The 22,079-nt window shown below is 28.5% G+C and overlaps 1 protein-coding gene across 1 annotated transcript in view; it reads right to left on the reverse strand.

Moving 5' to 3' along the window:
• Positions 1–3,409: 3,409 nt before the first annotated feature.
• The window catches only part of LOC145333918 (uncharacterized), a 155,914-nt gene continuing 137,244 nt past the window's right edge, over positions 3,410–22,079 (reverse strand). The window contains exon 2 of the mRNA XM_080179177.1: positions 3,410–4,914. Coding sequence (XP_080035303.1) covers positions 3,591–4,778 — 1,188 coding nt within the window. The 5' untranslated portion in view covers positions 4,779–4,914 and the 3' untranslated portion in view covers positions 3,410–3,590. The remainder of the gene's footprint in view (positions 4,915–22,079) is intronic.

Raw genomic sequence — 22,079 nt, forward strand, 5'->3', positions numbered from 1 at the left:
GCATCAGGCCCAAACCTGAAATTTAAATAAGTAATCAGCTGAAGATTATATTAGTACAGTAGAAAGCCCAAAAGTAATAAGTTTGGTTCACCATAAAGGGAGTTGTAGCGTATTTAAGTTTCAGAAAGTGAAAGAATACTAAAATAGCGAATTAGAAGTAAGGGAAGCTTTTTACTCAAAATAAATATATTCCAGAACTTTGAAACAATTCCAAACCTGTTGAGTTAAATATTTTTAAAAACTATTTAAAAATTGTCTGTCCTTCCGTCTAAGAGAGCAAAAATAACTCAAACTTTGGCCCTAGTATAACTAGAATAATAGTTTTAACAATTATAAAATCGTCTAACCAAGCAAAATAAATATACACTATGGACGTCCGCATCTTGTCATTGTTATTTCATTATGTCTGTCTAAGTAAGTTAGCAATAAAAATCTAACTTTGACTACAGTAGAGCTAGCAAAATTGTTTGTAATCATCTAACCAAATTAATCTAGGACACTACAGACTTCTGCTTCCTGTCCATTCGTATGTATGTCTATTAAGTTCATCTGAGTAAGCTAACAAAAAAAGTCATAACTTATGCTATAGTAGGGCCAAAACCAAGGTCCTTTACATTTTTTAATTATCTGTCGGTTATACGATTTTATAACTGAAAGAACCATTCCTCTAGCACTACTGAATCCGTCTAAACATCTGAAGTAGTTGTCTAGTAAATATTACTTCATATTAGTGATTGTATCTCTCCTATTATTAGATTAGAACATAAATCTTGATACTCACACAGTCACCTCCTAAATAATAGAGATTATAATATAGATATTTTTGTATTGCTCATAAAGTTTTTATTTGTATTGCTATTTGTTACTTCATAGATTTCCTTTATTTAAATGATTATGATAATTAATAGAAATATGTAAAATAGAAATATATTCAATTTTATTTTAGCTTGAAATTTTTTTTTGCATGTTGAACATTATACCTTAATTTAAATTTCTTCCAAAATAAGATTTCTTCCTCCTATTGTTATTGTCTTAAATTATTGGATATTAATGAACAAAATTTACTCACCTAAAGTTTTATTTTCGTCGCACAGTTCTCACTATTTAAAATTCATTTCATTCTTTATGTCTGAAAAATAAGATAGTAGCATACAATTTCAAAAAATTGTTTAATATAAATATGCAATGTATACACATGTAGATTTAGATTGCAAAATACATTATTATTGACTTTTAAAATACTCTAATTAGGAATTCAAGGGTCAATATTGCAAGGCTAGAAAATAAAGAATATAGAAATAATTTAATCATTGTTTTATTAGTACTTAAGTAAAAACTTTTTTTAAATGAAAATTAGTACATTTTGAACTAAAATACATGATAGCATTTTTAAAAGAACATATATTAAGAGGTTAATAAAATTAAATATCAGGTTCTTCAAGTTTAAATTCTTCAATATCAATTTTATCAATATTTTCACAAGAGTCTTTATCATAAATATTTTCATTATCAGATAGATAATCACCAGATGTTTCTTCTTTTATATAAATATAAACATCTTCCTCTTTAACAGAGATACAATTATCTTTGCAAGTTTCTTCAATATTCTTACTCTTCTCTTTCACTAAAGGATGAACATATTTATGAATATTAAGAAGATCATGACTTGAAAATATTTTGCTGCAAATAATACAGATAAAAGATTTCAATGCATTAGTTTCTTCTACAACATTTGTATTTTTACAAATCATGGTTTTGGAATCATTATTTTTGTCATAATTCAAGGAATAATCAGTCTTTTTAGTTTCCTCTACAACATTTGTAGCTTTACCATCCTTATCTGTTAAAGGATTTTTATTAGAAGTTTCTTCAAGACTGTGTTCATTATTTATTTTAGACAATGATTTTATTTCTAAAGGTGAAAGTTTCCTTAGCTTGACACAAACAGGTTTCATTGTTGATAGTAGACCATTGTAGTTGTCCTTTTGTACAGTCTTATGGTTATTAACATCCAGGAATGATTTACTGCACTTGTCAGATGTATCTAGTTTCATTCCAGTAGAATGTTTCCTTATATGAATGTCTTTAGTTTCCTTCCTTGAGAATGATTTGCCACATGTGTCACATGAATATGGTTTCTCACCAGTATGAGTTCTCGATATGTCTATTCTTATCACTAGATTTAGTAAATGATTTCTCACATATCATACATGTATATGGTTTCTGTCCTGTATGTATTCTCATATGTACATCTTTATTATGAGCTGTGGTAAATGATTTCTCACATATATCACATGAATATGGTTTATCTCCTGTATGTGTTCTCACATGTCTATTTTTAGCACTTGAATATGAGAAATTCACATATTACATAATTAAGGTTTTGGTCTGAAGCTAAAGATCTCAGAAAATACTAATCCGACTGGGTTGTACTTTTAAGTGAAGCTTTATGAATGTCTTAGGGTGGTTTTAGGCTATTTACTGACATCCCCCGCCCTTCTCTAGAGTCTGGGGACAAAGCAACAAGTTTATTATAAAAGAAGTGTAGGCCAATGTTATAAAAGTGATTAATTTGCACTATCTATAGAAGTTTTATAAGTAGGTATATATATAAATAATATTTAAAAAAATATTTATAACAACCGTATTACAAGGGACAGAGGAAAAAGCATGAAACAGTTTTGCCTATCAAAACTATATTTTTTTATTTCATTGTTGTTTTCATGGAAAATTTGCTTAAATTCTTAATCAGACGTAAATATTGAAGAAAAATCACATTTACTATTCTGCAAAGTTATTTTTTACTCACCTCTATTTTCCCTATTATAAACTCCAATCTACAGTTCCTATCTTTCTTCTCATTTCTTTCAATACATTTTGTATTTGTCTGAAAAAATAATATTTAAACATATAAGGTAGGTATGTTCTGTACATTATTAAAATATGCAAGGCTAGATTTGTCATAATTTAACGTTTTTAAAGCAAAACAGAATTATAATAGTTCCACATTTTGCATTTGAAAAAGTTAAAAAAAATTAATCATAAAATGTTGTGTTTTCATATAAAAGATGATTGAATGATGGATTTTATCCCCCACTCGGCCCGCTCGGCCTAGCCACGGGCGCCAGGCCCCCTTAATCTAAATTATTGTTCTCGGCCAGGATAAATAATCACTCTTTAATAATTAAAATTAATACCCACAAATAAATAAACTCAAATTTACAATGATAAGAAAATGTCCTTAAATGCCAAAAAATCATTAATTAAATGATTGATTACAAAATTACAACATTACAGCAAGAAATAAACATTATAACATTAAAAACAAAATTTATAAAAGAATTATATTAGATAAGGAACTAAACATCAGGTTCTTCAAGTTTAAAGCTTTCTTTTAAAATAAAAATCAATAAGATTTAAATCAAATAATGGCTTAAAGACCATAAGTTGCCTTTATAACTTGGTAAAATAAATAATGTTTGTAAAATACATTATAACAAGAATGTACAAGAATAGATATTACAGCTTATGATCTTTAATAAATGAAACAAAATATAAATATTTACAGGCAGACGAAAATATATTAGGAACTAAACATCAGGTTCTTCAAGTTTAAACTCTTTAATGTCAATTTTATCAATATTGTTACTATCATAGAGATAATCACCAGTTTCTTCTTCTTTTACATTAACATCTGCATCAGCTTTGTCAATGAAAGCAGGCTCCTCTTTAATAGAGAGAGAATCATTAGCAATAGTTTCTTTTTCCTTAGTTTGAGGTAAATCTGAGGTAAATTCTTCCCAATATTTTCTCATCAAATCTTCTTCTTCAACTTCTATTTCAGCATTTTCTGTTTTTACTTGAGAAATATTAGTTTTGTCCTCAACCTTTAACTCGGGATTATCAATATCATTGTCACTAATATTAATATTGTTGTCACTAATTTCAAATCTTGTATTTATAAGATCAGGATATTTCTCTTTAGTTTCCTCTACAACAGTTGTAATTGTTCCATCTATCTGAATTGTGAGAGGATCTTTATTAAGAGTTTCTTCTTCACTAATAGAATCAAGACTGTGTTCATTATTTATTTCAGACAATGATTTTATTTCTAATGGTGAAAGTTTCCTTAGCTTGACACAAACAGGTTTCATTGTTGATAGTAAACCATTGTAGTTATACTTATTTACAGTTTTATGTTTATTAACATCCAGAAATGATTTACTGCATTTGTCAGATGTATCTAGATTCTTTCCTGTAGTATGTTTCCTAACATGAATGTCTCTATATCCTTTTTGTGAGAATGATTTTCCACATATTTCACATGAATAGGGTTTCTCTCCCGTGTGTGTTCTCATATGTCTATTTTTTTTGCTTAATTCTGAGAATGATTTATAACATATTTGACATGAATATGGTTTCTCTCCTGTGTGTGTTTTCATATGATAATCTTTACTTTGAACTGTGGTGAATGATTTACCACATATTTCACATGAATATGGTTTCTCACCAGTATGTTTTCTCATATGAGTGTCTTTATTTCCTTTCTGTAAGAATGATTTACCACATATTTCACATAAATATGGTTTCTCACCAGTATGTTTCCTCATATGAGTGTCTTTATTTCCTTTCTTTAAGAATGATTTACCACATATTTTACATGAATATGGTTTCTCACCAGTATGTTTCCTCATATGAGTGTCTTTATTTCCTTTCTGTAAGAATGATTTACCACATATTTTACATGAATATGGTTTCTCACCAGTATGAGTTCTCATGTGAGTATCTCTATTACTAGCTGTACTAAATGTTTTGCCACAAATCTTACAAGAGTTTCTTTTTCACTATCCATTATTTTATGCTGTTATATGAATATAGATATTTGATGTTCCTACAGTGGCAGTAGTCACAAATCTGAAATAATAAACTGATATATTTTTGAATAAAAATAATTATTTACTTATTATTTATTTCTATTCTTTACTATAAGCGGCTACGCCCCTAAAAGCCTCAAGGGACACTTAAAGTAGGAGGGGGAAAGTCGACCTCATTCCCTTTTAAATTTGAGTTTCAAAAATAGTTTAAAACCTTCCCAGGACCTATAAGAATCTTCACTGTAAAGGAGAACAATATCAGTTCAGCGGTTAGCGAGATCCTTTGGGACAGACAAAAAACACTTACTACTTTATATAATAGGATAGGATTATGATGAAAATTAATTTCCATGGTTTTCAAATAGGCTCTCTGCCATACTTAATAGTAAGTAATATACTGCAATGTTATAAGTGATTCTCAGATCCAATATTAAATAATTTAACAAAAACAATTTATTTCTTTGTCATTTGATAGTTGTATCCCATTGCTTTATATACATAAAAACAAAATAATTTACTTATTAATTATCTATAATTATAATCTACATTTATTTGAATGGTATTAGAATAGGACACCTGTCATTCTTAATGGTAAATGATATAAGTTAGTCTAATGCCCAATATAAAATCATTTTATACCAAATTAATTGTTATCGATTTTTTTTTACCTCTATGTTGTAAGAACACAATGTTTAATAAGCATATTTTACTAACTATTTTTCTGAAAAAGAATAATATTTTAACATATGAAGTATATTCTTTACATTAATGAAATACTAATGTTAAAAAATTGCTTATTTTAATTTTCATATCCAACACATGTATTGGACATAATTACAAAATACAAATATAATACACAAAATTAAAGCTATCATTAAGAAAGTTGATTTAAGCAGAAAATATGGTAAAATGGAGTACATAAAAAAAAACTACAAAAATTAAGAAATAAGATTGTTAACTAAAAGGTTTCTTATATAATAGAAATTAATAAGATTTAAATCAAATAATGGCTTAAAGACCAAGAAGTTGCTTTTGTAACATGGTAAAAAAATAATGTTTGATAAATACATTTTTACAAGAATAGATATTACAGCTTATAATATTTAATTAATGGGACAAAATATTTACAGGCAGATTAAAATAGATTATTAACTAAACATCAGGTTCTTCAAGTTTAAAGTTTTCAATGTCAATTTTATCCATATTGTCACTATCATAGAGATAATCACCAGTTTCTTCTTCTTTTACATTAACATCTGCATCAGCTTTGTCAATGAAAGCAGGCTCCTCTTTAATGGAGAGAGAATCATTAGCAAGAGTTTCTTCTTCTTTAATTTCATAGAGATAATTATCAGTTTCACCCTCTTTTACATAAACATCTACATCAGCTTTGTCAATGAAAGCAGGCGCCTCTTTAATAGAGAGAGAATCATTAGAAAGAGTTTCTTTGTCCTTAATTTGAGGTAAATCTAAGGTAAATTCTTCCCAATATTTTATCAACAAATCTTCTTCTTCAACTTCTATTTCAGCATTTTCTGTTTTTGCTTGAGAAATATTGGTTTTGTCATCTTCCTTTAACTCGGGATTATCAACATTATTGTCACTAATATTGTTAGGATCACTTTTATTAGTATCATTTCCATTATTTTTAATGCATTTTTCACTCAGTTCTTTAATTTCTAATGATGAAAGTTTCTTTATCATCACACAAACAGGTTTCATTGTTGATTGTAAGTGAATATATTTGGCATTATGTGCTTTCTCATGTTTATCTCTATACTGTGATGTAGTGAATGATTTACCACATATGTCACATGAATATGGTTTCTCTCCAATGTGTGTTCTCATATGAAAATCCTTATGACCACGCTGTGAGAATTACTTATCACATATATCACATGAATACGGTTTCTCACCAGTGTGTGTTCTCATATGAGTATCATTACTTTGAGATGTGGTAAATGATTTACCACATATATCACATGAATATGGTTTTTCACCTGTGTGTGTTCTCATATGAATATTTTTAAGATCTGATCTCGAGAAAGATTTAGTACATATTTCACATGAATATGGTTTCTCTCCGGTATGTGTTCTCATATGCTGATCTTTATTCCCTAATTGTGAAAATAATTTTCCACATATGTAACAAGAATATGATTTCTCACCAGTATGTCTTTTTATATGAATATATTTACTTTGAGCAGTGGTGAATGATTTACCACATATTACGCATGAATATGGTTTTTCACCTGTATGTGTTCTCATATGATTATCTCTAGTACCTAATTGAGAAAATGTTTTATTACATAATTCCCATGAATATGGTTTCTTACCAGTATGAGTTCTCATATGAGTATCTCTATTACTAGCTGTACTAAATGTTTTGCCACAAATCTGACAAGAGTTCTTCTCTTTTTCACTATCCATCATTCTATGATGTTATATAATTATAGATATTTAATATTACTACAGTGGCATCAGGCACAAACCTGAAATTCAAAAAGTAATCAGCTGAAGAGTATATTAATACAGTAAAGTAGAATACAGGAGAAAAACAAAAGAAATAAGTTTGGCAGGGGTTTACCGTAAAGAAGTTGAGGTTGCTTTTACTTATCATTAGTATCAGCAATTTCCATACAGTTCATTCTCCCATATTTTTCAGGATTAATTTAAAAATGTTACAAATTTGTGGTGTCTTTAGGCTTCAGAAGGATTCCTAAGGTCTAAGTATAAAGAATACTAAAACAGCAAAGTAGGAGTAAGGGAAGCTGTTCACTCAAGAGAAAATATTCAGAAATTTGAAACAATTCCAAACCTGTTTTGGTTATCATTTGAAATTATTTGACAAATGTCCATCCTCATTCTGTACATGTAAGAGAGCAAAAAACTCTAACTTTGGCTCTAAAAGAAGTGGGAAGCTGTTACTTAGAATAAATATATTCAGAACTTCAAAACATTTCCACACCTGTTAAGATAAATATTTTTAAAACATTTGTCTGTCCTTCCGCAAAAATAACTCTAACTTTGGCTCTAGTATAGCTAGAAGAATTGTTATAAGAAAATCATCTAACCCAGCCTAATCAATCTAGGACACTACAGACGTACACATCCTGTCATTTGTATGTCCGTCTATGTAAGTTAGCAAAGAAACTCTAACTTTAACCATAGTAAGGCAAGAAGAATGTTTTTAAAAAGTTTTGAATCATCTATACAAACCTAATAAATCTAGGAAACTACAAACCTCTACCTCCCGCCCTTTTTGTGACTGTTATAACTTAAGCTAAAGTAGGGCTATGACATAGTTCTTACATTTTTAATTATCTGTCAGTTAGACGATTTTTAAACTGAAAAAAAAAATTCTTCTAGAAACATTGAATTCTTTTGAAGACCTGAAGTTGTTGACTAGTAAATATTACCTTTATATTAGTGATTATATCTCTCCTATTATTAGATTAGAACATAAATCTTGATTCTCAGACAGTCACCTTCAGTGGCGTGCGAAGCACTTTGTCTAGGGGGGGGGGGGGTTCATTTTGATTATATATACCTATTTTAAACAAGGGCGTCTTAAGCGGGTGGGAATACTTGATTATGGGCCTTCTAATCCCTATCCCTTCTTTCTCATCCCTTCCCCCTCATCACTTCCCTCATCCTTTCCCCCATCCCTATCCCCATCTTTTCATCCCCATCCCTTCGGTTAAAAGAAATCTTGCAAAAAAAAAAGAATATTTACCCATACCCCCCCCCCCCCTCCGCAGGGAATCAAAATCTTTTTTTATGGGAGGGATGATGATACAAAAGAATGGCATTTTAAAAAACTGTCACTTTTTTATAAAGTGGTGTTCGCAAGGACTTGCTAGGGTTATTTTATCAAGTCAGGAATATAGAGTAAGCTTTAATTAGGGTTTTTAATGTAAATTGCTAGAAAAAAAACATGTCTCTTAGTTAAGAGAATATACACAAAAAAATTATAAACTTATCCAGAACTTCATATGATATTCATTTAAACAGACATACAGTTTTGAGAAAAAGACATAGAAAAATGTCAAAGCAGTTTCAAATAAAGTTGTAAATTGAAATTTTTTTCACTTAAAGTAATTTTTTGTTTAAATATTGATGTTTACAAATGTTTTACAAACATTTTCTTATTCCTTGGCTCAACAACTTTAGGGACTTGATTGAATTTTGATTGATTGGTTAATCAAGTTGAGCTTCCATACGTTCCATTGACTAATTCTAATCTATATAATGATTAATTTTGTGTATCATCATTGGGGATGTACATCTTTTAATAGTCAATTATCTTTTCCCTATAGATCCCTGCAAATATGTATTTCTGTTCGGAAAAGTTGATATTTTAAACAAGGATGACAACATCCATAAGTAGTATGCACAAAAAAAATAAGCACAAATCCCTATTTTATTTTGTATGATGACTGTTAGACCGACAGTCTATGTAAATTAAATACTGGCTGCTAAAAACAATGGAAAAAATTCAAAAAGAAGTTTGAAAATTGGACCAAAAACACCAAAGATAAGGGGAAATATGTAAAATGTAAAAATAGCCAAAAACCTGCTAAAAGACAATCTGACTCCTTGATAATAAGAATGTTCTCAAAAAGTTGCCTTCAAACTTTTATAGGAGCCAAGAAAATCATTTTTCCTCCTTATCATATGTCTAACTGTTTCTACTTAATAAAAAAAAGAATCGGTCATAATTGGGGATTTTCAAATATGGTAAGATTAATTGAATATTAAGTTTTATATTGGAGCGAAGGGCCAAAAAATTTTTGGGTTATGATCTTTTGGGACAGTTTTGCTTTTTGGAGAGGGGAGGGGGCAAAATGGGGCATTTTTGTTCACCAGGGTTGGGCAAAATGCGGCATTTTTCAAAATTTAGGGGGGGCGTTGGCTAGGGGGGGGGACAGGGAGGGCGTTTGGGCAATAGGGGGGGCGATCGCCCCAAGTGCCCCCTTCGGTTCGCACGCAACTGGTCACCTTCTGAAAATAGAGACAATAAATATTGATAAAAAGGTTTTATTTGTATTGCTATTTGTTACTACATAGATTTAATTTATTTAAATGATTATGATGATATCATAAATAAAGTAAAATTTTAGTTTTGCTTGAAATCTTTTTGCTATAAACTATATATATATTCCTTAATTCAAATTTCTTCCAAATTAAGATTTCTTCTAATTATAATTGTCTTGTTTAATTGTATATCCCTTGTATTGATAAACAAAACTTACTCACCTAAAGTATTATTTCCCTCCCACAGCCAAAGTTCTTACTTTTTAAAATTCATTTCATTCTTTATATCTGAAAAAATAAAGTGGTAGCATACAAATTTAAACAATATATATAATATAATTTTGCAATCAAATATATAAAGGGGGGGGGGGCGGATGTGCCACTTTTTTAAAACCAAAAGTAAAACACGCATGATCTCAGCTCATAAAAGAGTTTTAAAATACAAGAGTCAAGTTAAAATATAAAAGAAATTATGTCTATTATGGCGAGAAAAGGCAAAAAAAAGTTTCCGCCGCCGTTTCTTCACAGTTCCATATTCTTCTCCATAACAGCAACTGCTGTGCAGAATTTTAGAGCTGTAACTCTTTAATGCGCTGATATCATGAGCGTTTAGCTTTTGATTTCAAAAAGTGGCACATCCGCTTTCAATATTGATAAGAAAATTTCGAATTTAAGTGTCAACATTGCAAGGCATGAAATAAAGAATATGGGAAAATTGATTTTATGGTGCTTATGTAAAAATTCATTTCAAATCATGCAACAAGAAAACTTTTTTTTTAGAAAATTAAAATTGATACATATCAATAGAAGTTAATTTGAAAAATAAATATCTTTAACTATAATACATGATATCATTTTAACAAAATATATATTCATATAATAGGTTGATAAAAAGGTAAAACTATGTATCAGGTTCTTCAAGTTTTAATTCTTCAATATCTATTCTATCAATATTTTCATAAGAGTTTTCATCATAAATATTTTCATTATCAGATAGATAATCAACAGATGTTTCTTCTTTTATATAAATATCAACATCTTCCTCTTTAACAGAGATACAATTCTCTTTGCAAGTTTCTTCAATATTCTTTCTCTTCTCTTTCACTAAAGGATGAACATATTTATGAATATTTAGAAGATCAATACTAGAAAATATTTTACTGCAAATAACACAACTAAAAGATTTTGGTGCTTTAGTTTTTTCTTCAACATTTGTAGTTATATTATCTATCTGAACTGAAAGAGGATCTTTATTAAGAGTTTCTTCTTCATTACTATTTTCATAAAGCATTGAATGATCAGCTTTGCCAATGAAAGCAGGCTCCTCTTTAATACAGAGAGGATCATTAGCAAGAGTTTCTTTTCTCTTAATTTCTTCTTTTACATTCATGATATTAGTAAATATACTTTCTACAAATACTTCATTTTTAATTTCACATCTTGTATTAATAGGATCAAGATCAACTAAGAGAGAATCTTTATTAAGATTTTCTTTTTCACTAATAGAATCAGGTCTCTGTTCATTAGATAATGCCTTTATTTCTGAAGGTGAAAGTTTCCTGAGCTTGACACAAACAGGTTTTATTGTTAATAGTAGACCATTGTAGTTGTCCTTATGAGTTAACAAATGTTTATCCTTATGATCTTTCCGTGTAAATAATTTACCACATATTTCACATGAATATGGTTTCTCACCTGTATGTGTTCTCTTGTGAGTATCTTTATTTTGAGCTGTTGTGAATGATTTACAACAAATCACACATGAATATGGTTTCTCTTTTGTATGCGTTCTTATATGTCTATCTTTATGCTGATATTGAGTAAATGTTTTATTACATATTTCACATGAATATGGTTTTTCACCAGTATGAGTTCTCATATGCTTATCTTTACTATCAGGCCGAGAGAATGATTTACCACATATCTCACATGAATATGGTTTCTCACCAGTATGAGTTCTCATATGAATGTCTCTATTGCGTGGCGTACTAAAAGTTTTGCCACAAATCTGACAAGAGTTCTTATCTTTTTCACTATCCATTATTCTATGCTGTTATATAATTATAGATTTTTGATATTCCTACAGTGGCATCAGTTACAAACCTGAAATTTAAATAAGTAATAAGCTGAAGATTATATTAATACAGTAGAAGATCTTAAAAAAATTAAAACGAAGTAGCGGGTTTCGTCGTATTTTCACGCAGCTTTTGGTTATTTTAGGTTAGGTTGGGTAAATGATTGCACTGCAGGTTTGAGAAAGTTGCCTGTAGGGTCTAGAAATAAATTAGAAAGGCTACTTTGAAAATACAACAAAACCCGCTACTTTGTTTTCTTTCCATGATCCAAATATTTCTTATATACATTTAACTAATAGCTATATAATTACTTTCAAATTTTAAAAATCTGAATTTTATGTGGAATCATTATTGAAAAGATCAATACTATCAAATCATAGAATCCGAGATGGGTTTTTGAGTCAAGAATGCCGCGTTTTTTCGACATTTTTTAGACCAGTCGTCTTCGGTTTATCAATCATTATTATGAAAATGCCTCGTAGATTTAAACAGAGTATACAATTAATTATTTCGCTTTTGTTGTTATGGCCTTCATAGAAGAAAAATAAATAATCGTAAATCCATTTTTGCTGTATATTATTTAATGCATCTTTTTAGAGCAGTATTAGACATTATACAAATGGCTAAGATAATAATTTTAAATTTTTGAATTTCTAAGTTGTATACTCTGAGATGAATTCTTTTTAAAAAATGCCGCAAAATCTAAACAGAGTATTCAACTATTTATTCAAATATTTCGCTTTTGTTGGTACAGCCTTCATTAAAGAAAAACAAATTATCTTAAATCCATTTTTGCTACATATTAATAAATACATCTTTTAAGAGCTGTATTAGACATTATACAAATGACTAAAATAATAATTTTAAAACTTTGAATTCTTAAGTTGTATACTTTGTTTAGATTTCACAAATGCCGCGCTTGTTATTAATAGCGTAAAAAATGTCAAAAAAACGCGGCATTCTTTACTCAAAAACCCATTTTAGATTATTGGTACACTAATAAAATACTTACCAAAAAAATTAGACGAATCCTAAACTTATGTAAAGACTGCAGTTCTGACTTGTACAACCATCATTATTTCGTCAGCAGACTGAAATAATTAATTTAACTTAAAAAGAAATTGCAGCTGTTTCTGAGAAGATATCTTTAGCAGGGGCAATGGTCAAGGGAGCGATTAGAAATAATTAATTTAATTAAAGAAATTGTTGTATTAAAAACTAAATCTGTTTAGAAGAAGACATACATAGATATTATTGTCTATATCTATATATATATATATATCTACTATGTATATATATATCTATAGCAGCAAGAAAGTACTTATATAAGTGGTATTTAACAAAAAACTAAACATAAATTCACATATTACAAAATAAAGAGTTTATAAATTAGAGATATAAATCTATTTTTAAGGAACAAGTGGATGAAAATCAAATAACTATTATGAATGTATGTAGCCTTGAATCTCTAAAGTTAGGATTCAGATGCACGAGGAGATTGGAGGTGAGAATCTTTTGGCCTATCGTAGATTGGTAAGCTATGGTGAATGAAAATCAAATAACTATCATTGGCGTTATCCTCGTTTTGTTCACTATTTTGTAAAATTATTAATTATAATAAACACAGTTTACTCACCTCTGTTTATTATTATTTATAGTTCTCACTTATTCTTCTTATTTATTTTACTACAGTTTGTATTTATCTGAAAAAAAATATATTTTCGCACATGTACATTATTAAAAAATAAGAGACAATCTATGCAATAAATATATATTTATGAAAGCAAAACAAAGCTATTGTCAAAATGAGTAGCTACACAAAATAAATTTCAACCTAAATTAGTGATCCCATGAAAATTGCTATATAATATTTCTTATAAGCCTCCGAGAAGCCTCTAGGGGAACATAAGAAAGGAAGGGGAAAAGTCGACCTCATCCCATTTAAAATTTGAGTTTCAAAAGAGTAAAAAAAATTTTGGGGGGGGGGGAAGGGGGTGAAGACAACTTTCCCAAAAATAGTTTAATACCTTCCCAGGACCTATAACAAGCTTCACTGTAAAGGAGAACAATATCGGTTCATTTATACTAACTATTTAACTAACTAAATTATATTTTAAAATTCAAATAAAACCAAATTAAGAAATTGCCTTTAGAGCTAAAAATCATTCAATTCTAGTTACCAAAAATACAGTATAATTATAATAGATTTTACAGCTTTGATAAATTAAACAAAATATACATGTAGGAGAAATTGGCCTATATGGTTAACAATAACTAAACAAAAATATTTCTCAATTGATGGACTTTATATACTGGATGCTTATTAGTTTAGGGAATCTTCACAAATAATTCAAGCAGTTTATCTTTAAAGAAATCCCCATACCATTGTCTATTTCTACAGACAAATGAATTGATGTATAGAATCATTTATGATTAATAACAATATAATAATCAGAATAGATATTACAGCTTTTAAAACAAAATATTTTATTTGTAGGTTAAATATCAGGTTCTTCAAGTTTAAACTCTTCAATAACAATTTTATCAATAGTATCACTATCATAGAGATAATCACCAGTCTCTTCTTCTTTTACATCAACATCTGCATCAGCTTTGTCAATGAAAGCAGGCTTCTCTTTAATAGAGAGAGGATCTTTAGCAAGAGTTTCTTCTCCCTTAATTTCATAGAGATAATCACCAGTTTCTTCTTCTTTTACATTAACATCTGCATCAGCTTTGTCAATGAAAGCAGGCTTCTCTTTAATAGAGAGAGGATCATTAGCAAGAGTTTCTTCTTCCTTAATTTTAGGTAAATCTGATGTAAATTCTTCCCAATATTTTTTCACAAAATCTTCATCATCAATTTCTATCTTAGCATTTTTAGTTTTTGCTTGAGAAATATTAGTTGTGTCACCTTCCTTAATATTGTTGTCACTAATATCGATAGTATCAATTATATTAGTATCAGGTTTGATTGTTGTTTGTAAGTGAATATATTTGTCATTGTGTGCTTTCTCATGTTTATCTTTATACTTTGATGTGGTGAATGATTTACCACATATTTCACATGAATAGGGTTTCTCTCCAATATGTGTTTTCATATGAAAATCCTTATGACCACGCTGTGAAAATGACTTATCACATATATTACATGAATATGGTTTCTCTCCTGTATGTGTTCTCATATGTGTATTTCTATGATGAGAATGAGTAAATGTTTTATCGCATATTATACATGAATAGGATTTCTCTCCTGAATGTGTTCTCATATGCCTATCTTTACCTTGAGCTGTGGTGAATGATTTACAACATATATGACATGAATATGGTTTCTCTCTTGTATGTGTTCTCATATGTTTCCTTGTATGTCCGTCTCTACTACCCTTCTGTGAAAATGATTTACCACATATTTCACATGAATATGGTTTCTCACCTGTATGTGTTCTCATGTGAATATCTTTATTACTAGACTGAGTGAATGATTTTTCACATATTTCACATGAATATGGTTTCTCACCAGTATGTGTTCTCATATGGTAATCTTTACCTTGAGCTTTGGTGAATGATTTGCCACATGTATCACAGGAATATGGTTTCTCACCAGTATGAGTTCTTATATGAATGTCTCTACTTTGAGATCTACTAAATGTTTTGTAACAAATCTGACAAAAGTTCTTCTCTTTTTCACTATCCATTATTCTATGCTGCTATATAATTATAGATGATTGATATTCCTACAGTGGCAGCAGTCAGAGACCTGAAATTTGAATAAGTAACCAGCTGAAGAATATATTTATATAGTCAAGTAGATTACAGGAGAAAATCGAAAAAAGTTTAGCATGGGGTTGAGGTTGCTTTTACTCAATATTAGAAGTATCAGCTAATTCAGTTAATTCTCTCATATTTTTCAGGATTAAATTAAAAATGTCTTTAGGCTTTAGAACTATTCCGAAGTTAAAGTTTAAAGAATGCTAAATAAGCCAATTAGAAGTAAGGGAAGCTGTTCACTGATGATAAATTTATTCAAAACTATGAAACAATTCCAAACATGTTTTAGTTAATTGTAATTTCAAACAATTTGACTAATGTCTTTCATTCCATCTAAGTAAGTGAGCCAAACAGTCTAACTTTAGCTCTAGTATAGCATGAAGAATTATTTTAAGAAAATCATCTAATCAAGCCTAATGAATCTAAGACACTACGGACGCACACATCCTATCATTTGTATGTCCGTCTATGTAAGTTAGCAAAGAAACTCTAACTTTAGCCATAGAAAGGCAAGAAGAATGTTTTTAAAAGTTTTTGAATCATCTATACAAACCTAATTAATCTAGGAAACTACAGACCTCCACCTCCCGCCCTTTTTGTGACTGTTGTAACTTAGGCTATAGTAGGGCTATGGCATAATTCTTACATTTTTAATTATCTGTCGGTTAGATGATTTTTAAACTGAAAATTAAGTTTTCTTCTAATTATAATTGTCTTGTTTAATTGTATATCCCTTGTATTGATAAACAAAACTTACTCACCTAAAGTATTATTTCCCTTTCACAGTTCTTAATTCATTTCATTCTTTATATCTGTAAAATATAAAATTGAAGAATACAACTTTAATTGGAACTGTAATAATAATATAAAAATAAAATTAAAGAATACAACTTTAATTGGAACTGTAATGATAATATAAAAATGCATTATGCAACATTTTAACATTGTACAGAATGAAAACAAAATATAGTAAAAAATGATTGATTTCTCATAGGTACGTACTTTTAAAAAATAATTATTTCAAATCATGAAATAAAAAAAATCTTTTTTAAAAAAGAATAGAGAAAAGGAATATCATATACATATATCTTTAACTAAAACACATTTTAACAAAATATATATTCATATCAATAGGTTGATAAAAAGGTAAAACTATACATAAGGTTCTTCAAGTTTGAATTCTTCAATATCAATTTTATCAATATTGTCATAAGAGTCTTTATCATAAATACTTTCATTATCAGATAGATAATCACCAGATGTTTCTTCTTTTATATAAATATCAACATCTTCCTCTTTAACAGAGATACAATTCTCTTTGCAAGTTTCTTCAATATTCTTACTCTTCTCTTTCACTAAAGGATGAACATATTTATGAATGTTAAGAAGATCAATAATAGAAAATATTTTACTGCAAATAATACAGCTAAAAGATTTAAGTGCATTAGTTTCTTCTAAAACATTTGTATTTCCACAAATTATGGTTTTGGAATCATTATTTTTTTCATAATTCAAGGGATAATAAGTCTTTTTACTTTCCTCAACAACATTTGCAGCTTTACCATCTATCTGAACTATGATAGGATCTTTATTTAGAGTTTCTTCTTCACTAATAGAATGATGACTGGGTTCATTATTTATTTCAGACAATGATTTTATTTCTGTAGGTAAAAGTTTCCTTAGCTTGACACAAACAGGTTTCATTGTTGATAGTAGATCATTGTAGTTGTCCTTATTAACAGTTTTATGTTTATTACTGATTTACTGCACTTGTCAGATGTATCTAGTTTCTTTCCAGCAATATGTTTCCTCATATGTCTGTCTCTATTTACTTTCTGTGAGAATGATTTTTCACATATGTGACATGAATATGGTTTCTCACCAGTATGTGTTGTCATATGAATATTCATATTATCTAATCGTGAGAATGATTTACTACATATTTCACATGAAAATGGTTTTTCACAAGTATGTGTTCTCATATGTCTATTTTTATGATGATGTAAGGAAAAAGTTTTACCACATATATTACATGAATATGGTTTCTCACCAGTATGTGATCTCATATGTGAATCTTTACTTTGAGCTAAGGTGAATGATTTATAACATATATTACAAGAATATGGTTTCTCTCCCGTATGTGTTCTCATATGTTTATCTTTATTTTGAACTGTGGTAAAACATTTATCACATATTTCACATGAATATGGTTTCTCTCCTGTATGTGTTCTCATATGAATGTCTCTATTACTAGCACTACTAAATGTTTTGCCGCAAATCTGACAAGAGTTCTTCTCTTTTTCACTATCCATTATTCTATGCTGTTATATAATTATAGATATTTGATATTCCTACAGTGGCATCATTCACAAACCTGAAATTTAAATGATTAATCAGCTGAAAATCATATTTATACAGTCAAATAGAATACAGTAGCGATTTTCTAAAAGTAAGGTAAAAGGGGTAAGTCAAGTTTTTTTGTGATTCGACAGTATCATGGTCAAAAAAATGAGATTTCCCAAAAGTCGGGTTCAAAATTACCGGATCACTACAAAACAGTTACTTTTTCTCAATATTAGAAGGTATCTTTCGCAGAATTCCGTAAATGTTTGATTTTTAAGACTTTAAAATAGGAGTAAAACTCTAAAATTTTGTATGGCAGTTGCTCTAATATAGTACAATACAGTATATATCGACGTTATACCCAATTATAACAACAGCCAGAGTTCTACTTCTATTTTAAATTATTAAAACTCACACATTTACGGAATTCTGCAAAAGTTATCTCCCTCTTTTTTGAGATTCTTTATCACAATCATATCTATCCAATGCCTAATATATTTTACTAAGACATATTATAAAAAGATCACTACTCTAAGTACTATACTAAATATTTTATTGGCCATTCTTTGTTGTTATGTGTATTTTGTTGTATAAAAAGTTTGAAGTTCTATTAACTAGTAAATGCTATTTAAAGTTGTATTTATGACAAAAAAGTTTTTGCCATATATAACATGCTACGAAGTTGAAAATAGAAATAAAAAACTCATTTTTTAAGGAAAATCCCTGGTCAAATCTTTTAATTTTAATCAATAACTTTATATTATGCACTACTACGTTATTTAAAATAGAAAAAACTTACAGTTTACAATTTTTTTTAAATGCACTTCGTGAAACTATCCCTTTGCTTTATTTAATGAATATAATAAATAAATATAAGAGCTGGATCCTTAACTGTGTAGCTGTAGCCGTCGCCACTGCCAGTGCTGCCAATAAAACATGGATTTTTAAATGTTTAAAGTTTTTACACATTATTATTATTATTTCTTTTAATATTTTTACTGAAAATTCAAAAAGTAGTTGTGATTTTTTGTGGCCATGCGTAGCCAATTTGATTTAAAGATCGCTATTAGCTTAGTGGCTGTACCTCTGGCTACTGCTACGGCAACGGCTACACATTTAAAGCTCCAGCTCAGAAGAAATATAAAAAAAAGAAATATATCCAATTTTAGTTTTGATAAATTTTTTGCCTTCCAATCTATATACTTTAAATCTAATTTTCTTACAAAATAAGTTTTGTACTGATAATAATTGTCTTATATAATATATCCCTTGTAATAAGGAACAGAACTTACTCACCTATACTTATTTTCCTCCCTCAGCTACAGTTCTTACTTTTCGTAATTCATTTCATTCTTTATATCTGAAAAAATAGCATACAATAAAAAGATTTAAGCAACATTATATTATTATATACAGTTTTGATTGCAAAATATCATTGATTGCACAGCATGAAAATAAAAAATATAGAAAAAATTGATTGATTTCTCATAAATATATAAAATAGCATTATGTGCGCTTTTTACATGAATAAACGATCATTTTGGTGTATAAAATGTATAGGTTGGATGTAAGATTGATGGAAAAATTAATTTTTAAAATTGTGAAAAAATGGGTGTTTTTTAAATTTTTGTTACCTACCTTCATAGATAGCTAGATATCTAGACATCCAGGGACTCTGAAACTTTTTTTTGGCCATCAAGCATCCTTGAATCACCCAACGGACCAAAATATAGAGTATTAACAAAATCGGAGAGGTAGTGCAGAAAAGTGGTACATTTGGCAAATAATGCACCAAAATTATAGATATTTGATATTCCTACAGTGGCATCAGTGACAAACCTGAAATATTAAACTTATATAACTTAGAATATTTATATTTATTTCAATGTTATTAAAATAGGACACCTGCCATACTTAATGGAAAGCAATATATATTGCAGTATTATAAGTGAGTCTTATGTCCGATATTACATAATTTGAAATATCAAAATCAATGCTTTACATAAAAACACAATTCAATGTTGAATTAGATTACTTTTTTTTATATATAACGCTAACAGCTACCTAGTAACTTTTAAATTTTAAAATTCTCGATTGTCTGTAAAGTCATTATTGAAACAAGAAATACTATCAAATTATTTTATAATTTGTAATGGTACATAATAACAATACTTACCAATAAAGGAGATGAATAAATAACTTTTGTTGAGACCTCAATTCTGACTGGTACAACCAACAATTTTTCCTCGGCAGGCTGAAATAAATTAATATAAAAAAAATATAATTATTTAAAATAAATTACACAATATTGGTATGGATTCATATCATAATTTTTTTTTAAAAACCAATCCAAATAATCTTGATCTATTGAATATTATTTTCGAGTGCACTACAAGATTGGAATTATGGAAGAAAAAAATCAATGCTAAAGGGATAGTTCTATGAAGTATATTTAAAGAGTTAAGGTAATTAGAGTAGTGAACTTTTAAAAATCTATTTCTTTCCCCGAGGTTCTTTTGGAACTCTCTACCAACAGAAGTGAAAATGTGTGAAAATGTTAAACAATTTAAAGAAAAACTAAAAACAATTACAATTGATGCTTGAATCCAGTGAAAATGACGCTTTTAAAAGTTAAAAATTTTGTTAATAGACACTTGATTCCTGAGACAATATGATATTCCTTTAATGGACCTCTTGGTCCGCATGGAATTATAACAATCAAATCAAATCAAATCATTTTAAAAATTTTTCCAAAAATATTTCAAAAATCTTCCAATAAAGATTAATTTCCAGTATGGTAAAGAAATGGATTATATCAATACCCTAGGGAAAGAATAATGCATTTCTGAATTGGAAGATTTTTGAAATATTTGTTGGAGGATATTTTTTTATATAAAATACCATTTAACATAACCGAATCTACTAACCATTACAGATTTCATTTTGGGACTTTCCTTCTAGGGGCTTATGGAGCAAAAGACCCCAAAAACACTAAAAATATGAGTTCTGAGCTTATTTTTAAAGATATCAACCTGATTTTTTTTAAATAATACTTTTTTAACATAATAGAATTAAGAAAACATTACAGATTTCATTTTCAGACTTTCCTTCTAGAGGCTAGTGGAGCAAAAGTTCCCCAAAACACTACAAATTTGAGTTCTGAGCTTATTTTTGAAGATATCAACCTTATTTTTTTTAAATAATACTTTTTTAACATAACCGAACTAAGAAACCATTACGGATTTTATTTTGGGACTTTCCTTCTAGGTCTAGTGGAGCAAAGATCCCAAAAACACTAAAAATATGAGTTCTAGATCAAATAATAGTTTACAGTTAAAATATTTGATAATTATCAATTTCAAATGTATATACGGCAGAAATGAATTATAGAAATACAATGCAAAAAAATTACTTTCCTATATATTATGATATAACTGAAACTCTTTACCTCTAAAAAAAAACTTCCTGTGAAACTGCAGAAAAATACAGAAAAAAAAACAAAAATCAACCCGAGACTTAAATCTAAACATTAAATGGTCGAAAGCTTGCCTCAAAGGAAGAACTCAATCGATTCAGTGGTTATCAAAATCTTAAGCTTCAGACAAAAAATCTTACTACTTTACATAATAGAATTGCACTTAGATTTAACTCAATAAGAACATTAACTAACATTATCTCATTCAGAATTTACATAACACTTACTATATATCTAGGTTGTTAAAAAAACTTTTTTTGAATTGGTGGAAGAAGTGAATACTATATACCCTTTTTTTAAAAAAAGGCATAAAAATTTTCATTAACTTATCACCTGAAGTTCTTAGTCAACATGGGATTTAGTTCTTGATACTTTAGATCATTTCTTTCATTTTATTTGATTAATCTGAAAAAAATATATAATTAAGTAACATGGGAAATCCAAATATCAATATCATTATGAATAAGATATTATTTACACTAGGTAGGTAATACTTTTGTTAATAAT

The sequence above is a fragment of the Acartia tonsa genome, chromosome 12 (assembly GCF_053477335.1).
Source record: "Acartia tonsa isolate MP-2025a chromosome 12, ASM5347733v1, whole genome shotgun sequence".
NCBI classification, from domain to species: domain Eukaryota; kingdom Metazoa; phylum Arthropoda; class Copepoda; order Calanoida; family Acartiidae; genus Acartia; species Acartia tonsa.